Source organism: Pituophis catenifer, unplaced genomic scaffold (genome assembly GCF_029215685.1).
Source record: "Pituophis catenifer annectens isolate HBS135680 unplaced genomic scaffold, rPitCat1.0.hap2 SCAF_1, whole genome shotgun sequence".
In the NCBI taxonomy this organism is placed as follows: Eukaryota; Metazoa; Chordata; class Lepidosauria; order Squamata; family Colubridae; genus Pituophis; species Pituophis catenifer.
Window position 1 is genome coordinate 59196178 of NW_027256881.1, and position 15480 is coordinate 59211657.

General features: G+C 37.6%; 1 protein-coding gene across 1 annotated transcript in view; it reads left to right on the plus strand.

Moving 5' to 3' along the window:
• MDGA1 (MAM domain containing glycosylphosphatidylinositol anchor 1) overlaps positions 1–15480 on the plus strand; it is a 307118-nt gene that overhangs the window by 106607 nt on the left and 185031 nt on the right. The window contains exon 3 of the mRNA XM_070949906.1: positions 10017–10191. Within this exon, the coding sequence (XP_070806007.1) occupies positions 10017–10191 (175 nt within the window). The remainder of the gene's footprint in view (positions 1–10016; positions 10192–15480) is intronic.

A 15480-nucleotide genomic window follows, 5' to 3' on the forward strand; every position in this document is an offset into this window, starting at 1 on the left:
TATAATCCTTCTGTTTTGTTTCGTCCACAAAACAGAAGGAATCGGTATATTGTGGCTAATATGAGTTGGTTGTCTTGTCCTACAACTTCTACTAAGGAGAAACATTTAGAAGGTATGGCATTTTGTATAAATATTGAGTACTTTGCAGGGCCTTTTTCAGTCATGTTAACTTGCAGCTTTTTAGTGTACTAATTTTCCAGAGTAACTACCTTGTTGTTGTTAGTTGCGAAGTCATGTCCGACCCATTGCGACCCCATGGACAACGTTCCTCCAGGCCTTCCTGTCCTCTACCATCCTCTGGAGTCCATTTAAGCTCATGTCTACTGCTTCAGTGACCCCAGCCAGCCACCTCATTCTCTACCATCCCCTTCTTTTTTTGCCCTCAATCTTTCCCAGCATCGGGCTCTTCTCCAGTGAGTCCTTCCTTCTTATTAGGTGGCCAAAGTATTTGAGTTTCATCTTCAGGATCTGGCCTTCTAAAGAGCAGTCAGGGTTGATCTCCTCTAGGACTGACCGGTTTGATCGCCTTGCAGTCCAAGGGACTCGCAGGAGTCTTCTCCAGCACCATAGTTCAAAGGCCTCCATTCTTTGGCGCTCAGCCTTTCTTATGGTCCAACTTTCATAGCCATATATTGCAACTGGGAAAACCGTAGCCTTGACTATATGCACTTTTGTTGGCAGGGTGATGTCTCTGCTTTTTAGAATGCTGTCTAGATTTGCCATTTGTCTAGTTTTGTAGTGTAACTACTACATAGGCAGTAACACAGACTGAAGACTGAAAAATTTCTCATCTTTCCATTAATCTCACATTATAAGAGTGACCTTAACCTCCTCGGAAAAAAAACAATTTGAAACATGCAGGAGCATGTCCTAAACATCTATTTTTAAAACATTAAAACAGCTGCATTCTTTTTTCCCAGGTTTGTGATCTGCTTCAAAAGCTTCCCCTGGCTGTCTTTGCATGCAAAGTGTGTATGTCAAGCCAAGTTGCTTCACTGGGAGAAAAATATGGAGAATTATTGGGGGAAATGTAAAGCAATTGTGCCTTGAACGTGCATGTGGTGACTTTTAGGAGCACCTTCCAAAGCAATAATACAAGCCTGGAGAAAATTGTACCTGCTTTAGCAATTTCCCCAAAAGTGCTTCAGATATCCAAAATATCTCTTTCAAAATATTTTTACAGCATGAACTTGGGCTATTATTAAGTAAAATGAGGCCACCTTTTTCAAATGACAAGAAAAAATCTGACTCTAGTGTAGAAGGCAGAATTACAAACCACATGATCAGATGAGTTCGCTTCCTGCACAAAAATACAATGGATATAAACTGTGTAATTTCAGTTTTGAATGGTTTCTCTATGGCATGCATTCTTCTAACATTGCAATGTCTTGATCTAGCCTTTTATAATACCTTCAGAATGGCACTTCCTGCTTAGAGGACAAGCTTACACAGCTAGGGGCCATCAAGGCAAAGAGTTTGGGAATATATTTCTATTATTATTTAAAAGTTGAGAGAAATAGAAGATTCAGGTCTTTTTGTTCATACTATACATGATGCAGGAGGAAGACAGCATACAGATAAAGAATTTCTATTCACTCATGTCATGGCTGTTATATCCATGTTATCTGAATTTACAGCATGAATATAAATCTGTATTTCGTGATTTTTAGGGCTCCCTCCTTTCTCAAACTAGTTTTCTTGCCTTTGTTTAGCATTATTCAGGAAGGGACAGAGTTTTGAAATTTGCTTGAAAGTTTGTAAAAAAAAAAAAAACCATTTGACTAACAAATTTGTGTGATGAGTAACACACACAGGGACCCACTGAGAATGGGCAGCAGTTCTTACCGTCTCTCTTCTCATCCTCCTCTTGTATCGCTTCTCTGCTTCCTCTCCCCTGCTTCTCCAAATCAAAGATTTGTCTTTTAACCTTTGCTTAATACCTTCCAACTGTTCCCTCAGTTAGTCATTAAAATTCCAAAATATGGTCAAACTAAATAAATGAAGTTGAAATGAAAAAAAAAGCAGAGGAAAGATTAAAGAAGCAGCAGAAGCAGCCATGCAAACAGAATGCTCTTTAAGAGGCTTCAGGCTTCTAATGAGGGGACAAAGGCTAAACAAATCCTTCATGGGCTGCCATTAATTCTACAGGTGGAGCAAGGTGGGGTTGCTGAACCTGATCACTCCAAGCCTGAAATCCAAGCTATCTCGCATATAGACGATCAATCAGAATAGAGCTGGAAAGGACCTTGGACGTCTTCTAGTCCAACCCCCTGCTCAAGCAGGAGACCCTATACCATTTCAGACAAGTGTCTGCCCAGCCTCATTTTAAAAATCTTCAGTGATGAAGCACCCACAACTTTTGAAAGCAAGATGCTCCACTGGTTAATTGTCCTCTCTGCTTCTCCTTAATTCCAGGTTGCTCTTCTCCTTGATTGGTTTCCATCCATTGTTTTTTGTCCTGCCCTTTGGTGCTTTGGAAAATAAATTGTGACACAAAGACTTCCTCTTTGTGGCAGTCTCTCAAATACTGGGATACTGCTATCATTTTATATCATGATATAATGTCATGTCAGGCCTGTGGGCAAGGAGAAGATTACCAAAAGCATATGAAAGTGCTAATGTTGTTGCTTTCCAAATTTGCAGTTTTATAGCCATATATTTTAATTCCCAATTGTCCCTCATGGTTTTTGTCTGAATTTGACAAATTTGCTCTGTTTAAGATTTGGATTAGCATCTGCAAAATGGGAGTAACTGCCTTTTATTACATAGAGAAACATGTGAAAAGTACTTCCAGTCTGAAGTGAAAATTGTCTCCAACCCACATCTACTTTCTCTCTCACTTACTCACTTTTTATATCCACTCACTCTGAATCTTCCAAAATATACTACATGAATTCCATAAAAGACTGTTAATTGTATTCCCCCCCCCCCTCCACTGTTTCTGGTCCATTTCACACATCAAGCAGGGGAAGGTAGTCAGAGGAAATCAAAGCATGTGGGGATCATATTGTGGCAAGGATAGGTTTCGCTTGAAAGCGGCTGATTTGGTTCAGACTGACAGTAGCCACGTCTGGGGAAAAAGCTAACTTGATTATCAGAGCTAGAGACGTGGTTATGATTGTATTGAACCGTGTGGGTAGAATATAGGATGCTGCTTTCAGTATTCATAGGGCTTGGTCTATCTTCTGTTTTCATCTATAATGACTAAGACTTCCTTTTCATGCTTAGAAATATCAGTAGAAGAACTTGATGCTTTCTGCATGCCAGGTATATATGTCTGAGCCCTTAGCAACCTCACCAGCATCAGCTCACATCCCACCTTAGGTCAATATTCCTGATAAATAATTATAAATTAAAGCTAACACAATTGCTAAGGAGGCCAATTTTAATTTAAAGGATCCTTTTGCTATTGGTTTTTCTGTTCTCTTTAAATAAGGTATAGTTGATATTTTAGGAATGAATTCTGCTAGTTGAGGAATGAAATCCTTACCTTACAAAAAAAGGTTGGAGGGTGTCAAGGTAATGATAGAGGAACTGGATATGAGGATGGAGGGGCACTGAAGCACTACTTCATGATGAAATTGTGGGATTTGAAACTTCACTGATTCTGGCAACCAATTAGAGATGTATGGATAGCCTATATTTGGCTCCACTTGTCAGGAGAAGTTGTAAGGCAAGAAGCCAGCCTATGGAGCCTCTGGCTAAAATTGCCCTCAAGTAGAGATGTCCATGTTTGCCATATGAGAAATCTGATTTTTCTGCTGAGTAGAATTTTGCCTACAGAAGATTCCAGGTTCATTTTCTAGTAGAGTTCATTGGGATACAGAGAATTTCCTCCCAGGAAATCTGGAGAACTGCACCCTGTCAACATAAATACTATTCCCCCAAAAGTAGCAGCCATGTATTAACAATGGCTGCTGAAAGACAGTGGCTGAAAGACAGAAGTTTAGGCCATGTCTTCACCATAAACCAGTATTGTTACGAACATTTGCAATCATGGGGTGGAGTAACTGATCCTCGACAATACTGTGAAACAGACCAGGGCTTGTTCTCCAATCTCTTCATGTTCCGTTTGTGATTTTTATTAAAGGCAAATATAATAGAAGCATTAGGCAAGCTGTAGCTCATAAGATCATGCTGGATCAGCCCAAGACCTGGTTTAGATGTTTGTTTGTTTTTTTGAAAAGTTTTTTTTTTAAAAAAAACATGAAACATAAAATACATCTTTTTAGAGCAAGGATTTGATCCAGTATAAAGTAAATACAATTGCTCACATTCCCTCAACCAATTTTGTTCCAAATTTTATCCATTTATCTCTTTTTTAAAAAAAGAAAAGAAAAAGAAAAAGAAATCTTATTTTAAACATTTAGATTTTAAACATTCTACTATGTCACCCTAAATTCTAAACAATTATTTCCAAACAGACATCATTCCAAATCTTTGTCATTTTAACAATCAATATTTCATATATATTCCTCATTTCTAAGACCCATTACATCGAGTCTATGTTGTACCTCTTTTAAATGGCAACTAGTATCCATAATCTTGACAAAGAATATTTTCCTCCTCTCTTAATTGTTTCTAAATCAATCAACATTTCCATCTAAGATTTGTCACTCCCAAAATACTTTATTTTAAAGTCTAATATTTAACTGATTCATAATTTAAATAGCTATTTCCCAACAGTGTTTTCCGCCACTTCTATCTCTATTTATTTAACTGGTTCACAGTTTGGCTTAACTATTCTCCAGTATTGTCTCTTCCACTTCCTTCTGAGTTTATTTTTTGGCTGGTTCCCAACTTAATCAGTTGCTTCCCAGCGATGCTTTCCTCCACTCCTAACCTTACTTATTTGAGCTGGTTCACAGTATAATTTTAACTGCATACCAACGTTATCTCCTTCAATCGTCCTAAATCTATTATGAAACTGGTTCGCAACTCAAATAGTTGCTTCCCAGCAATGCTTTCCTCTGCTCCAACCTCTATTTTTAACTGGTTCACAACTGTATTTCAGTTGCTCTCCAGGTATATTTTCCTCCACTCCTAACTTTTTATTTTTTGGCTAGTTCACAGTTTTGCTTTAACTGTTACCTAGCGTATGCTTCCCTCCACTCCTAACTCTAATGGTTGGTTCACAGCTTTACTTTGGCTGTTTTCCAGCACGTGCTTTCCTCCACTCCTAACTCTTATTTTTATTTTTAACTGGTTCCCCGTTTTGCCTTAACTGTTCTCCAGTATGATGCTTTCCTCCACTCCTACCTTATTTGTAAGACTAGATCACAGCTTTACTTTCATTGTTCTCCAGAATCATGCTTCCCTCCACTCCTAACTTCATTTGTTTAACTAATTCATAACATTTTATTTTAATTATTGTCCAGCTTTATGTTTTCCTCCATTTCTACCTCTCTTATTCAATTATTTAACTTTAAATTAATTCATAATACATTACTCATATTCATTTTTAAATCCATTCTCCTCCATGTCTTTAATTGATTAAAAATAAAAAAGTTTATCGACAAATATCTTAGCTCCTATTCTCTCCTAGGCTTTCTCCCATGCCATATTTATTTCCAGTGAATATCAACATTTTAAATCACTTTAAAATCAATTTTCTATAATTATTAAATCTGTAATTAATTCTTCTTAATATCCAGCACCTTAGAGCACATTTTCTTCTAAATTATTAGGTCTGTAAATAGAGCTTAAAAATTACAAGTTTAAAAAAGTATTAAAACATCCAAAAGTCATAATTTTCAATCATTTATACTCATTTTTTTCCAAGTCAAATTGTTGTATATTCATAAAATCAACTTAGATAAAAATAATATGAAAAAAGAGAGAGAATAGTAACAATATTAATAATAGTTAAAATAAAAACAAAAAAAAAACAAGAATAAAAATAGGAAAGAGAATAGAAATATAACAAAAGAATTTGAAAAGAGAATTAGAAAAAATAGAGAGGGGGAAAGGGACAAAAGAAAAAAAGAAAAAGGAAATAAAATAAAATAAAATAGTATTGAGAGAGAGCCCAGAGAAGAAGGAAGATATCTCCTAAAATTATTCAAAGATCAAACTCCCAGACACCATTACATCCATTTAATTCAAACTATGGTATTTTGTTATCTTGTTACTTTATATTCCATTTTTTTTCCTTCTCCAATCTATCTGAGTATATTTATTTTCCATTTCAATGTCCTCAAAGTTATAAGTTCTATAAAGCTAATTCTGAATTGACTATTCCATATATGGTATCATCATGGTCTTCTTTTGTTGCCACGTCCTTTTTCTCTTGTTGTCATGCTTAATAAATCAGCTTTCATTATTCCATTTAATTTCTTCTTTCTGGTCTTCAATATCCTCCAATACACAGGTTATATGTCCAAAGTCAAGCCTCTTGAAATTTTTCTCAAAATAATCCACTTTAAGTAACAAGCAACAAAGTTTCTTTTTCAAGTAACAAGCAGTCTGGAATTTACACTTTCATTTTTCAGCTGGCAGCCATCTTTTCCATCTCCGTTTGTCTTTTATCTTTACTTTTAAAAGCATATTTATTTCCTCTTCTCCTTCCTCTCTCTCAAACATAATCCAATCTCATTTAGCCACAAGAAATAGCCAGAAAAATAGAAAAAGAAAACCAAATCTGTAATAAAGTCATTTCCAAAAAGTCTATAATTAACGCTATCTATTAACAGGTCTTTTCTCCACCATTCATTTGAGTCTTTTTGCCCCGATGTTTCTCAGCCGCTGTTAAGGCTAGGGCACACTTTTTGAAATCCTGGTTTAGATGTTTTTGTTTCACACAGTGGCCACTAGATGCTTCTGGAATGTTCATGTAATAATCAGTTTTTATCCCTTTCTACGTATGAGGTTCTCCAGCAGCCCTTTCCAATTCCCCAAATAGAGTTGGGATCATTTTGTGGGGCCCTTTTAGGAGGGTTAAAAGCAGTGGTGAAATCCAATTTTTTTTACTACTAGTTCTGTGGACATGGCTTGGTGGGCGTGGTGTGGTTTGGTGGGCTTGGTAGGGGAAGGATACTGCAAAATCTCCATTCCTACCCCACTCCTGGGGGAAGGATATTGCAAAATCTCCATTCCCACCCCACTCTGGGGTCAGCCAGAGATGGTATTTGCCAGTTCTCCAAACTACTCAAAATTTCCGCTGCCGGTTCTCCAGAACCTGTCAGAACCTTCTGGATTTCACCCCTGGTTAAAAAGCAAGCCTAACATACACATTCTCATACTCATTCTGTCCTCTCCCTTAACAGCCAGACTCAAAAGTAAGGCCTTGCTCATTCAGATTATCTCAACACAGCACTGGCCATTCTTTTGGATTATTATTTTTTTTGGGGGGGTGGGGAAGGTAAGTTTCAGTCCACTGCCTCAAGGGAATTGCACACTCCCAATTTGTATGTGTTACTCATTTATTCTGTAATTTGATACACAAAATATAGATGAGACCATACTCATCTTCCTGCACATATTTCTGATTTTAGTGCTAGTTCAGATTATGGCAGATTGATAGCGACGGCTGATAATGGTGGCCTGCCTGTCCTCTTCTGGAATTAGCATTCTATCCTGGGTAGAAATACCATTATGTGATGATTTGCCAGCTTTCCTCATGCCCTCTGCTCACCAGTCTGCTGCTCCCATTTCTGCATTTCCATTGCATCTGCCAGGTTTCTAACCACTTTGCCATCTGCTCTAATGAAAAATGGAAGCAACATATTGTTTTTGGCCTAACCAACAATCTGAATATTACATCTTTTCCATGTCAAGACCCACCTCCTTCTTCCTTTTCTTTATTTCTACCTGATTAACCCATTTCTTTCTGCCTGCTCACCTATAGTTGTGCTTCTGGGATGCCAAAGTAGACCCCTTTCTAAATGAGAAAAATTTGAATGATTGCAGTGTGTGCTATTCCTTTCCTTAATATATTCCATTGCCTTACCCTTTTCTTTTTATATATTTATTACATAATTTCCCCCATAAAATAAAATACAAATTGAAAAGGAATGAGAAAGTGCAAAAATAAAAGAGGAAGAAATTGAAATTAATAAATATATACAGTAAATGACTTCAGATCTTCTTTTCAATTGGTTTCATTATCCCTATCCCTAAGATGTTATACAAATCCCTTCAGCCCTCACTTAATCTTCAAATCCATAAATCATCATGTAATTCCTTTCTTCTTTTAGCAGAAATTTCCATATAAGGTTTTCAGTCTTTCAAAAAAAAAAAAAAAAGGTTTTGATTGTGTTTTTTTCTCCGGCCGTTTCTGCAAGTTCTGAAATTTTTACAATCCATTTCTACTGCTTTACCCTTTTCATCTCTGCAAGTCATTCATTCACTGCCCAGAGCACTTAGAGAATAAAATAAATAAAATCATTGTATTCAAACAGAGGCATAAACAAACATCCTGGGAAGATTAATTAAGAGAGAGGAAGCAACATAGTGGGTCTGCATCTCCTACTTGTGAAAACTAACCATTTCAGGATTCTCAGGATCTAGAGAGAATTGACTGAAACTTACTCTGTTCAGAAATGTGATGATCCCAATTAGCCCTGATGCAGCTATGCAAATGTGGCTTCCGAAGCACATGGTGATTGCTAACCAAAAGCAAAATAGCAGGAGTTACTGCTAATATCTCTGGAATCTCTAGAGTTATCAAGAGAGTGCTCTTTATTGGCAAAAAGTAAGATCCTATTGTGTTTCCCTGAAAATAAGACCCAACCAGAAAATAAGCCCTGGCATGATTTTTCTGGATGCTCATAATATAATCCCTACCCCTAAAATAAGCCCAGTCAAGATAATCAGCCAGACGGAGGCATTTTAGTATTATATGTCCCCCAAAATAAGAGCTAACCAGAAAATAAGCCCTAATGTGTGTTTTGTAGCAAAAATTAATATAAGACCCGGTCTTATTTTCAGGGAAACACGGTATTTGCGGCAATATTTTTTTTAACATCCAAGTGTGAAGTCAAAAGATTGATTCAAATTGTGTGGAAAACTGATGTGAGACATAAAACATATGCCAATTTCATGTTAATTTAGATGCATGCCAAAAACATTTTTTATGAGGGACAGAAGGACTGAGATCAGATGCGGAAATCTTAGGTCTAGAGGTGTATTATAGCAACTAAGCAGAAATATCTTTGATTTATAATCATTCATTTAGTGACCATTTGAAGCTACAACAGCACTTGAAAAAGTGACTTATGACTTTACATCAACAACCATTGCAACATCCCAATGGTCATGTAATCAAAATTCGGGAGTTTGGCAATTAGCATGTATTTATGACAGTTGCACTGTCCCATGGTCATGTGATTACCATTTGTAACCTTCTCAGCTGGCTTCTGACAAACAAACTCAATAGGGGAAGCCAAATTGGCTTAACAACTGCAGTGATTCATTTAACAACTGTGGCAATCAATCAATCAATAAAATGAGGCATTTAACAACTGTCTTGCTGAAAACTTTGGCCTCAATTGTGGTCATAAGTCGAGGACTACCTATATCACTTATCGATAAATCTACAGATAAACAACCAGCTCTCCATCAATTAGGACACAACAGCAGGAGAAAGAGAGATAAGACTGGCATTTGAGAACTGTTATCTACTTGGTTTATGGGATGTGCTTAGTAGTTACTAGTTTTCTGTTCTAATGATAACTTTTCAAATATCTAATAAAACTAGATGATCAAAGGCTGTGCCCTGCCAGCCTTCTAATTTTGAGTATCAGTCTGGAGGAAGCCTGACATTGATATTCGCTCTGGCATTTAGCACATTGTTCATTTTTATATATTTTTAATTGTTTGGAAGGTTGTATATTGAATGGTACACTGTGTGTACAGTTGCATAATATACATATTGCCTGAAGATGCATAGCATGATAAGCAGCCTAAAAGCATTTCAAATATATAATTGCTTGCTCTGATGGGCCCAGGGCCCAGATCAAAGTTTGCTTGTTTCCTATGCTTTATTTCTCTCTGTTTTTCTCCTTCCCCTCCTCTAGGTGAGGTGGACCAAAACTGCTGGCAGCGCCTCGGACAAATTCCAGGAGACATCGGTGTTGAATGAGACCCTTCTGATTGAGAAGATCCACAGGCTTCAGGGGGGTCGTTATTACTGTAAAGCAGAGAATGGGGTTGGGGTCCCTGCCATCAAGTCCATTCGAGTAGATGTGCAGTGTAAGTCATTTTGTGGCCATCCAAGACTTCCCACAGTTCTACTGCGTGTATCTTGATCATTTCTCTAGTGAAATTCTGCATTGACCTAGAATCATTCTTATACTTCTGAGGCAAAGGGATAGGCCTTGTTTTTATTCATGCGTTCCTTCCTGAAAGTGCTGGTCTTGGACAAAAAGTCTTCATGAACTTAGGGCCAGTTCATTTGTAGCCAGTGGTTGGATTTTACTGGTTCGGACCGGTTCAGGCGAACCATTAGCTCTATCAGCCATGAGCGAACCGATTCGCTCCGATTTTGAGGTGGGCCCGCCCACCCGTCCCTGCGTTATACTCACCTATATTTCCATTTCCGAAGCCCAACTGATCGGGGTGGCAGAGTGGATTGCCGCACCTCAGCTGTTTTCCTTGCTGGCAGCAATGCAGAAAGTGAGTTTTCTCCAAACTGTGTGAGCTTAGCGAACCACTTGTTAAGCCAGTAGGATCTCACCCCTATTCATGGCCTTAGATAAGAAGGCATGTGTACTATAGTCAGTGGTATGTTGCAATTTTATGAAACTCATTTGGATAAAAATCTTAGTCAGCTATGCAATGATGGGATTTCCTTGCTCATTTCAGATATAACCTTAGGTTTAACACAAATGAAAGGGCAGGTGCAAGTCTGTTTGCTCCTACTTAGTCAGACAAAAATCAAGAACTCCTGCGTCCTCTTTTAATTTAACTAAACATTAATTCATCAAATGAGAGTTGGAATATTAACTAGTTAAAAAGAAGGAGAGTCAAAGAACCCAAAGTGATGTCAACCAAATATTTTGGGTTAACAATTTCAGCTTCAGGCTGTAGTCAGGAATTAAATTAGAAAAACCCTTCTTCTGAACTGTGGTGGCACAGTGGTTAGAATGCAATATGGTTAGAATGCTAATTCTGCTGACTGCCAGCAATTCGATTCTCACTGGTTCAAGGTTGACTCAGCCTTCCATCCTTCCAAGGTCAGTAAAATGAGGACCCAGATTATTGGGGGCAATATGATGACTTTGTAAGCCACTTAGAGAGGGCTGTAAAGCACTGTGAAGCATTATATAGCTCTAAGTCCTATTGCTATTATTGGAATTGGAGTTCAAAATATGTGCCCGAGCACTAGATTGCTATGTCTGGTTTAAAACATGGTTTGCCCTTGGGCTGTTAATGAACAGTCATTGGAAACTAATCAGAGTGTTCTAGGTTCAGACTTCAGACTGGCTTAATGTCCTGTCTTTATGGCCACACAGGATGAGAAAGGAGTAGTCCTGAGACTGGGTTCTGTTTGTTCTACTGATGGTAAACCATAGCTTAGTATTATGCTAGTATAGATCTTTCATTGTAATAAAGAACTCTATATTAGATTCCATTGCATGAAATTAAAAGCCCTTCTGTTTAACTTGCCTTCTAACATAAGACTCATCTACTAGATAAAATTTCAACCCTTCAAGGTAGACCAGACTAGGAAATCAGAGTGAATACTAGTTTCATGATAAGGTTATAACAACAGTCTTGCAAGCCCAAATGCACTTTCCCCTCCTTCCCTTTGGTGAAAAACAGGAAGGTCTTGTCTGGGATGCTTACCTGGGTTCATATCTGTCCCAGATTTCTTTTATTTCACTGTGGTCTTGATTGCAGTTCTTCCTACTCTTCATCAAGGTTATTCCTTCTGCCCTTTACACAAATGTGTCAATTCACCCAATTGCACAAATAAGCACATAAATGATACAATAAATATAAGAACACAGTGATTAAACCCCAAGCCTATCTTAATATTTTTAACAAAATGATAGAATTTCAATTTCCTCTTTGGTACAGAATCTACTAGAGAATCTCCGAATGAAGATCTCCAATGAAGAACATACTTCTTCATATGACAGTCTCTTCCGCTGGCTGACAGTTCACATAGCTCTTAAAAGTTAAAGTTCCTCTTAAAGTCTAGCTTCAGATCCTTGTAAATTGATTCTAGCTCTATTCTCTCAAGCAATAGAGAATGTCCCCTCCTCCTCCTGTATGAAAGCTCTTCAGATATTTGAAGATTGCTATAATCTGTCACTCAGTCATTTTATTTTTGGGCTGAACATACTCAGATCCTTTCCATTCCTGACAATCATTCCTGACCAGACTTGATTTTAGACACTTCACCATCTTGGTAGTCCCTCTTTGAGATGTCTCCAATATGTCACTATCTCTTTGAAAGTGATGTGCCCAAAACCAGACACAGTTCTACAGAAGAATCTCATCTAGGCAGAGTACAGTGGGAAAAAATTACTTCCCATGTTCTACAGGAAATCCTCAATTTACAACAGTTCATTTGGTGACCATTTAAGTTTCAATCATACTGAAAAAAGTGACTTATGACCATTTTTCACACTTACGACCACTGCAGCATCCCCATGGTTATGTGATGAAAATTCAGACACTTGACAACTGACTCATATTTATGATGGGTGCACTGTTCCTGGGTCACTTGATTCTCTTTTACGACTTTCTGACAAGCAAAATCAATGGGAAAACCAGATTCACGTAACAACCCTGTTACTAACCTAATAACTGCAATGATTCACTTAACAACTGTGGCAAGAAATGCCATAAAAGGAGGCAAAACTCACTTAGCCATTGTCTTGCTTAGCAACAGAAATTTTGGGTTTCATTGTGGTTGTAAGTCAAGGACTATCTGTATTCTCTGTGCTCCTATTAATGGACTCCAAGTTAGCATTTGCCTTTTTAACATTATGTTGCTGAATACAGAATAACAGAGTTGCGAGGGACCTTGGAGGTCTTCTAGTCCAACCCCCTGCCTAGGCAGGAAACCCTACACCACTTCAGGCAAATGGTTATCAATATCTTCTTAAAAACTTCCAGTGTTGGAGCATTCACAACTTCTGGAGGCAAGTTGTTCCACTGATTACTGTAATTGTTCTAACTGTCAGGACATTTCTCCTTAGTTCTAAGCTTCTCTCCTTGATTTCCACGCATTGCTTCTTGTCCTGACTTCAGGTGCTTTGGAGAATAGCTTGACTCCCTCTTCTTTGTGGCAGCTCCTGAGATATTGGAACACTGCTATCATGTCACCCCGGTCCTTCTTTTCATTACACTGGGCATACCCAATTCCTGCAACATGCTGTCTCATGTTGAACTTATAATTGATAAGGACTATTTCACATATACTACTGCAAAGCCTGCTTTCCCCCATTCCCACAGTACTTTGCCTAGATGAGATCTTTGTGTAGAATTGTATTTACTTCTGGGCACATTTATTTTATTTTATTTTATTTCTATACCGCCCTACTCCCAAAGGACTCAGGGCGGTGCACAGCCAAACAATAAAACACATACATACAAAATTTAAAAGTAGAATAAAATCAAATTAAATAATTTTGGCCCCGACAAATTTAAAACCCCAAACTTTTAAAACCAATTTTAAAACATAACTTTCAAAGGGACAGTGACATACTGGATAAATTTTGAAGGTCTATCAAGATGGTGAAGTGTCTAAAATCAAGTATGTTCAGGAATGATTGTAGGGAATGGAGAGGATCTGGGTATGTTCAGCCTACAAATAAGATGACTAAGAGACATGATTGCAACTTTCAAATATCTGAAGAGCTTTCATACAGAAGAAGGAGCAAACTTTGTCTATTGCTTGAGAGAATAGGGCTAGAGCCAATTTACAAGGATGACTTGCATAATTTTTAACAGATCAGATAAATTCACGGAGATCAGATAAATTAGATAAATTTATGAATTCATAAATTCAAAGCTTAAATTAAAAACTTGGTTCGTTTAATGCCAGTTGTGGGGAAAACATCAGTATGCCTTAGGGTTCAGAGGTAATTGGTGCTGGTTAAAATGTGCCCTGGCCTGATCCTGGAAGACTTTTCTTACATTGATAATCATCTGTTCAAATATCTGATAATGAATGATATAATTATCTCCACTTTCCTGCTTTCCTGAAATGTTTCTACACATTTTGCTTCATCCCAGGTGACTGACAGCAATTGCAGGCTGTGAAAGAAACTTTTTATAGGTCTCTGAAGGCCACTATTGCCAGCTGATCAGCTAGCAAAGAGCAATTGGAAAGTGGTTTTGGAATGCATTTTCCCCAAGAGAATGTTGTGCCCTTACAGTATATACTTAAACATTTCACATTTTACTTCACAAGCCTGTCCTGTCCCTCCCCAAAAGACCATCCTTACCTGTATATTATTTTTAATTATATATGTACAAAACATTAGCATAAGGAGCCCCTTTAGCGCCAACTGCAGAGGAGTTTTTAAAATATTATCTAGGAAATTAATGTTCTTTTCATGAAATATTTAGGAGACGCTTCACCAAGCCATTACCCTCCTCGTTGTTTGGAAATTTGGGATATTGCATTCAAAACACAGCTAGATTCTCTGCCAATTTTGTTAAGACTGGTTTAGATTTTGCCTCTTCTATTATATAGCGTCCCTGTGCTTTTCTTCGCTTCTTTAATTTTATTTACCACAGATAATTGATCTTGGGTTATTAAAAAGTTCCATCTCAAAAGGAAATTGATTTCCTGTGCAGTTTCCCTTTGCTTTTAGGTTGGAGCTTGGATCTAAGCTGATGCAGAGTCCCGCTCTTCTTCCTAAATTTCTTACCTTTAGCGCTATGGGGTAAATTGGGTGGCCAAGGGCTTTTCAATACTAACATCTACTCTACAGATGGACTTGGTAATATGCCTCTTGCTTTGTGTGTGTGTGTGTGTGTGTGTGTGTATGTGTGTTGCTGTTCAGAAAAAAAATGCATTTTTTTTAACTCTTTGTTCGATGGATCGATAGATGAATGAGAGAATAGGAAACGACTAGGTTAATCCTTACCGCTATTGCCCTTAACTACACATTTCACAACATTGTCTTCTTTGTCTGTCCTTAATATGCAACAAATATTCTCTTACATTTACTGTTGATGATAATTGTACAGTTACTTCCAAAGGTGCTTTTTCAAGAGGTAACTGGACTTTCTAGTCTTTCTCTGAAGATGTTTCACTTCTCATCCAAGAAGCTTCTTCAGCTCTGAATAGCTGAAGAAGCTTCTTGGATGAGAAGTGAAATGTCTTCAGAGAAAAACCAGAAAGTCCAGTTGCCTTTTGAAAAAAAGCACCTTTGGGACAACCATGACCTGGATGACTGAGAATCTTCATAGACGTTTACAGTTACTTGTGCCCTGGCCTAAAATTATATCGTATCTGAAACAATTTGTTTCAATTTGTTTGCTCAGAATTGTGGTGATGTCTGTGTGCCTATTTCT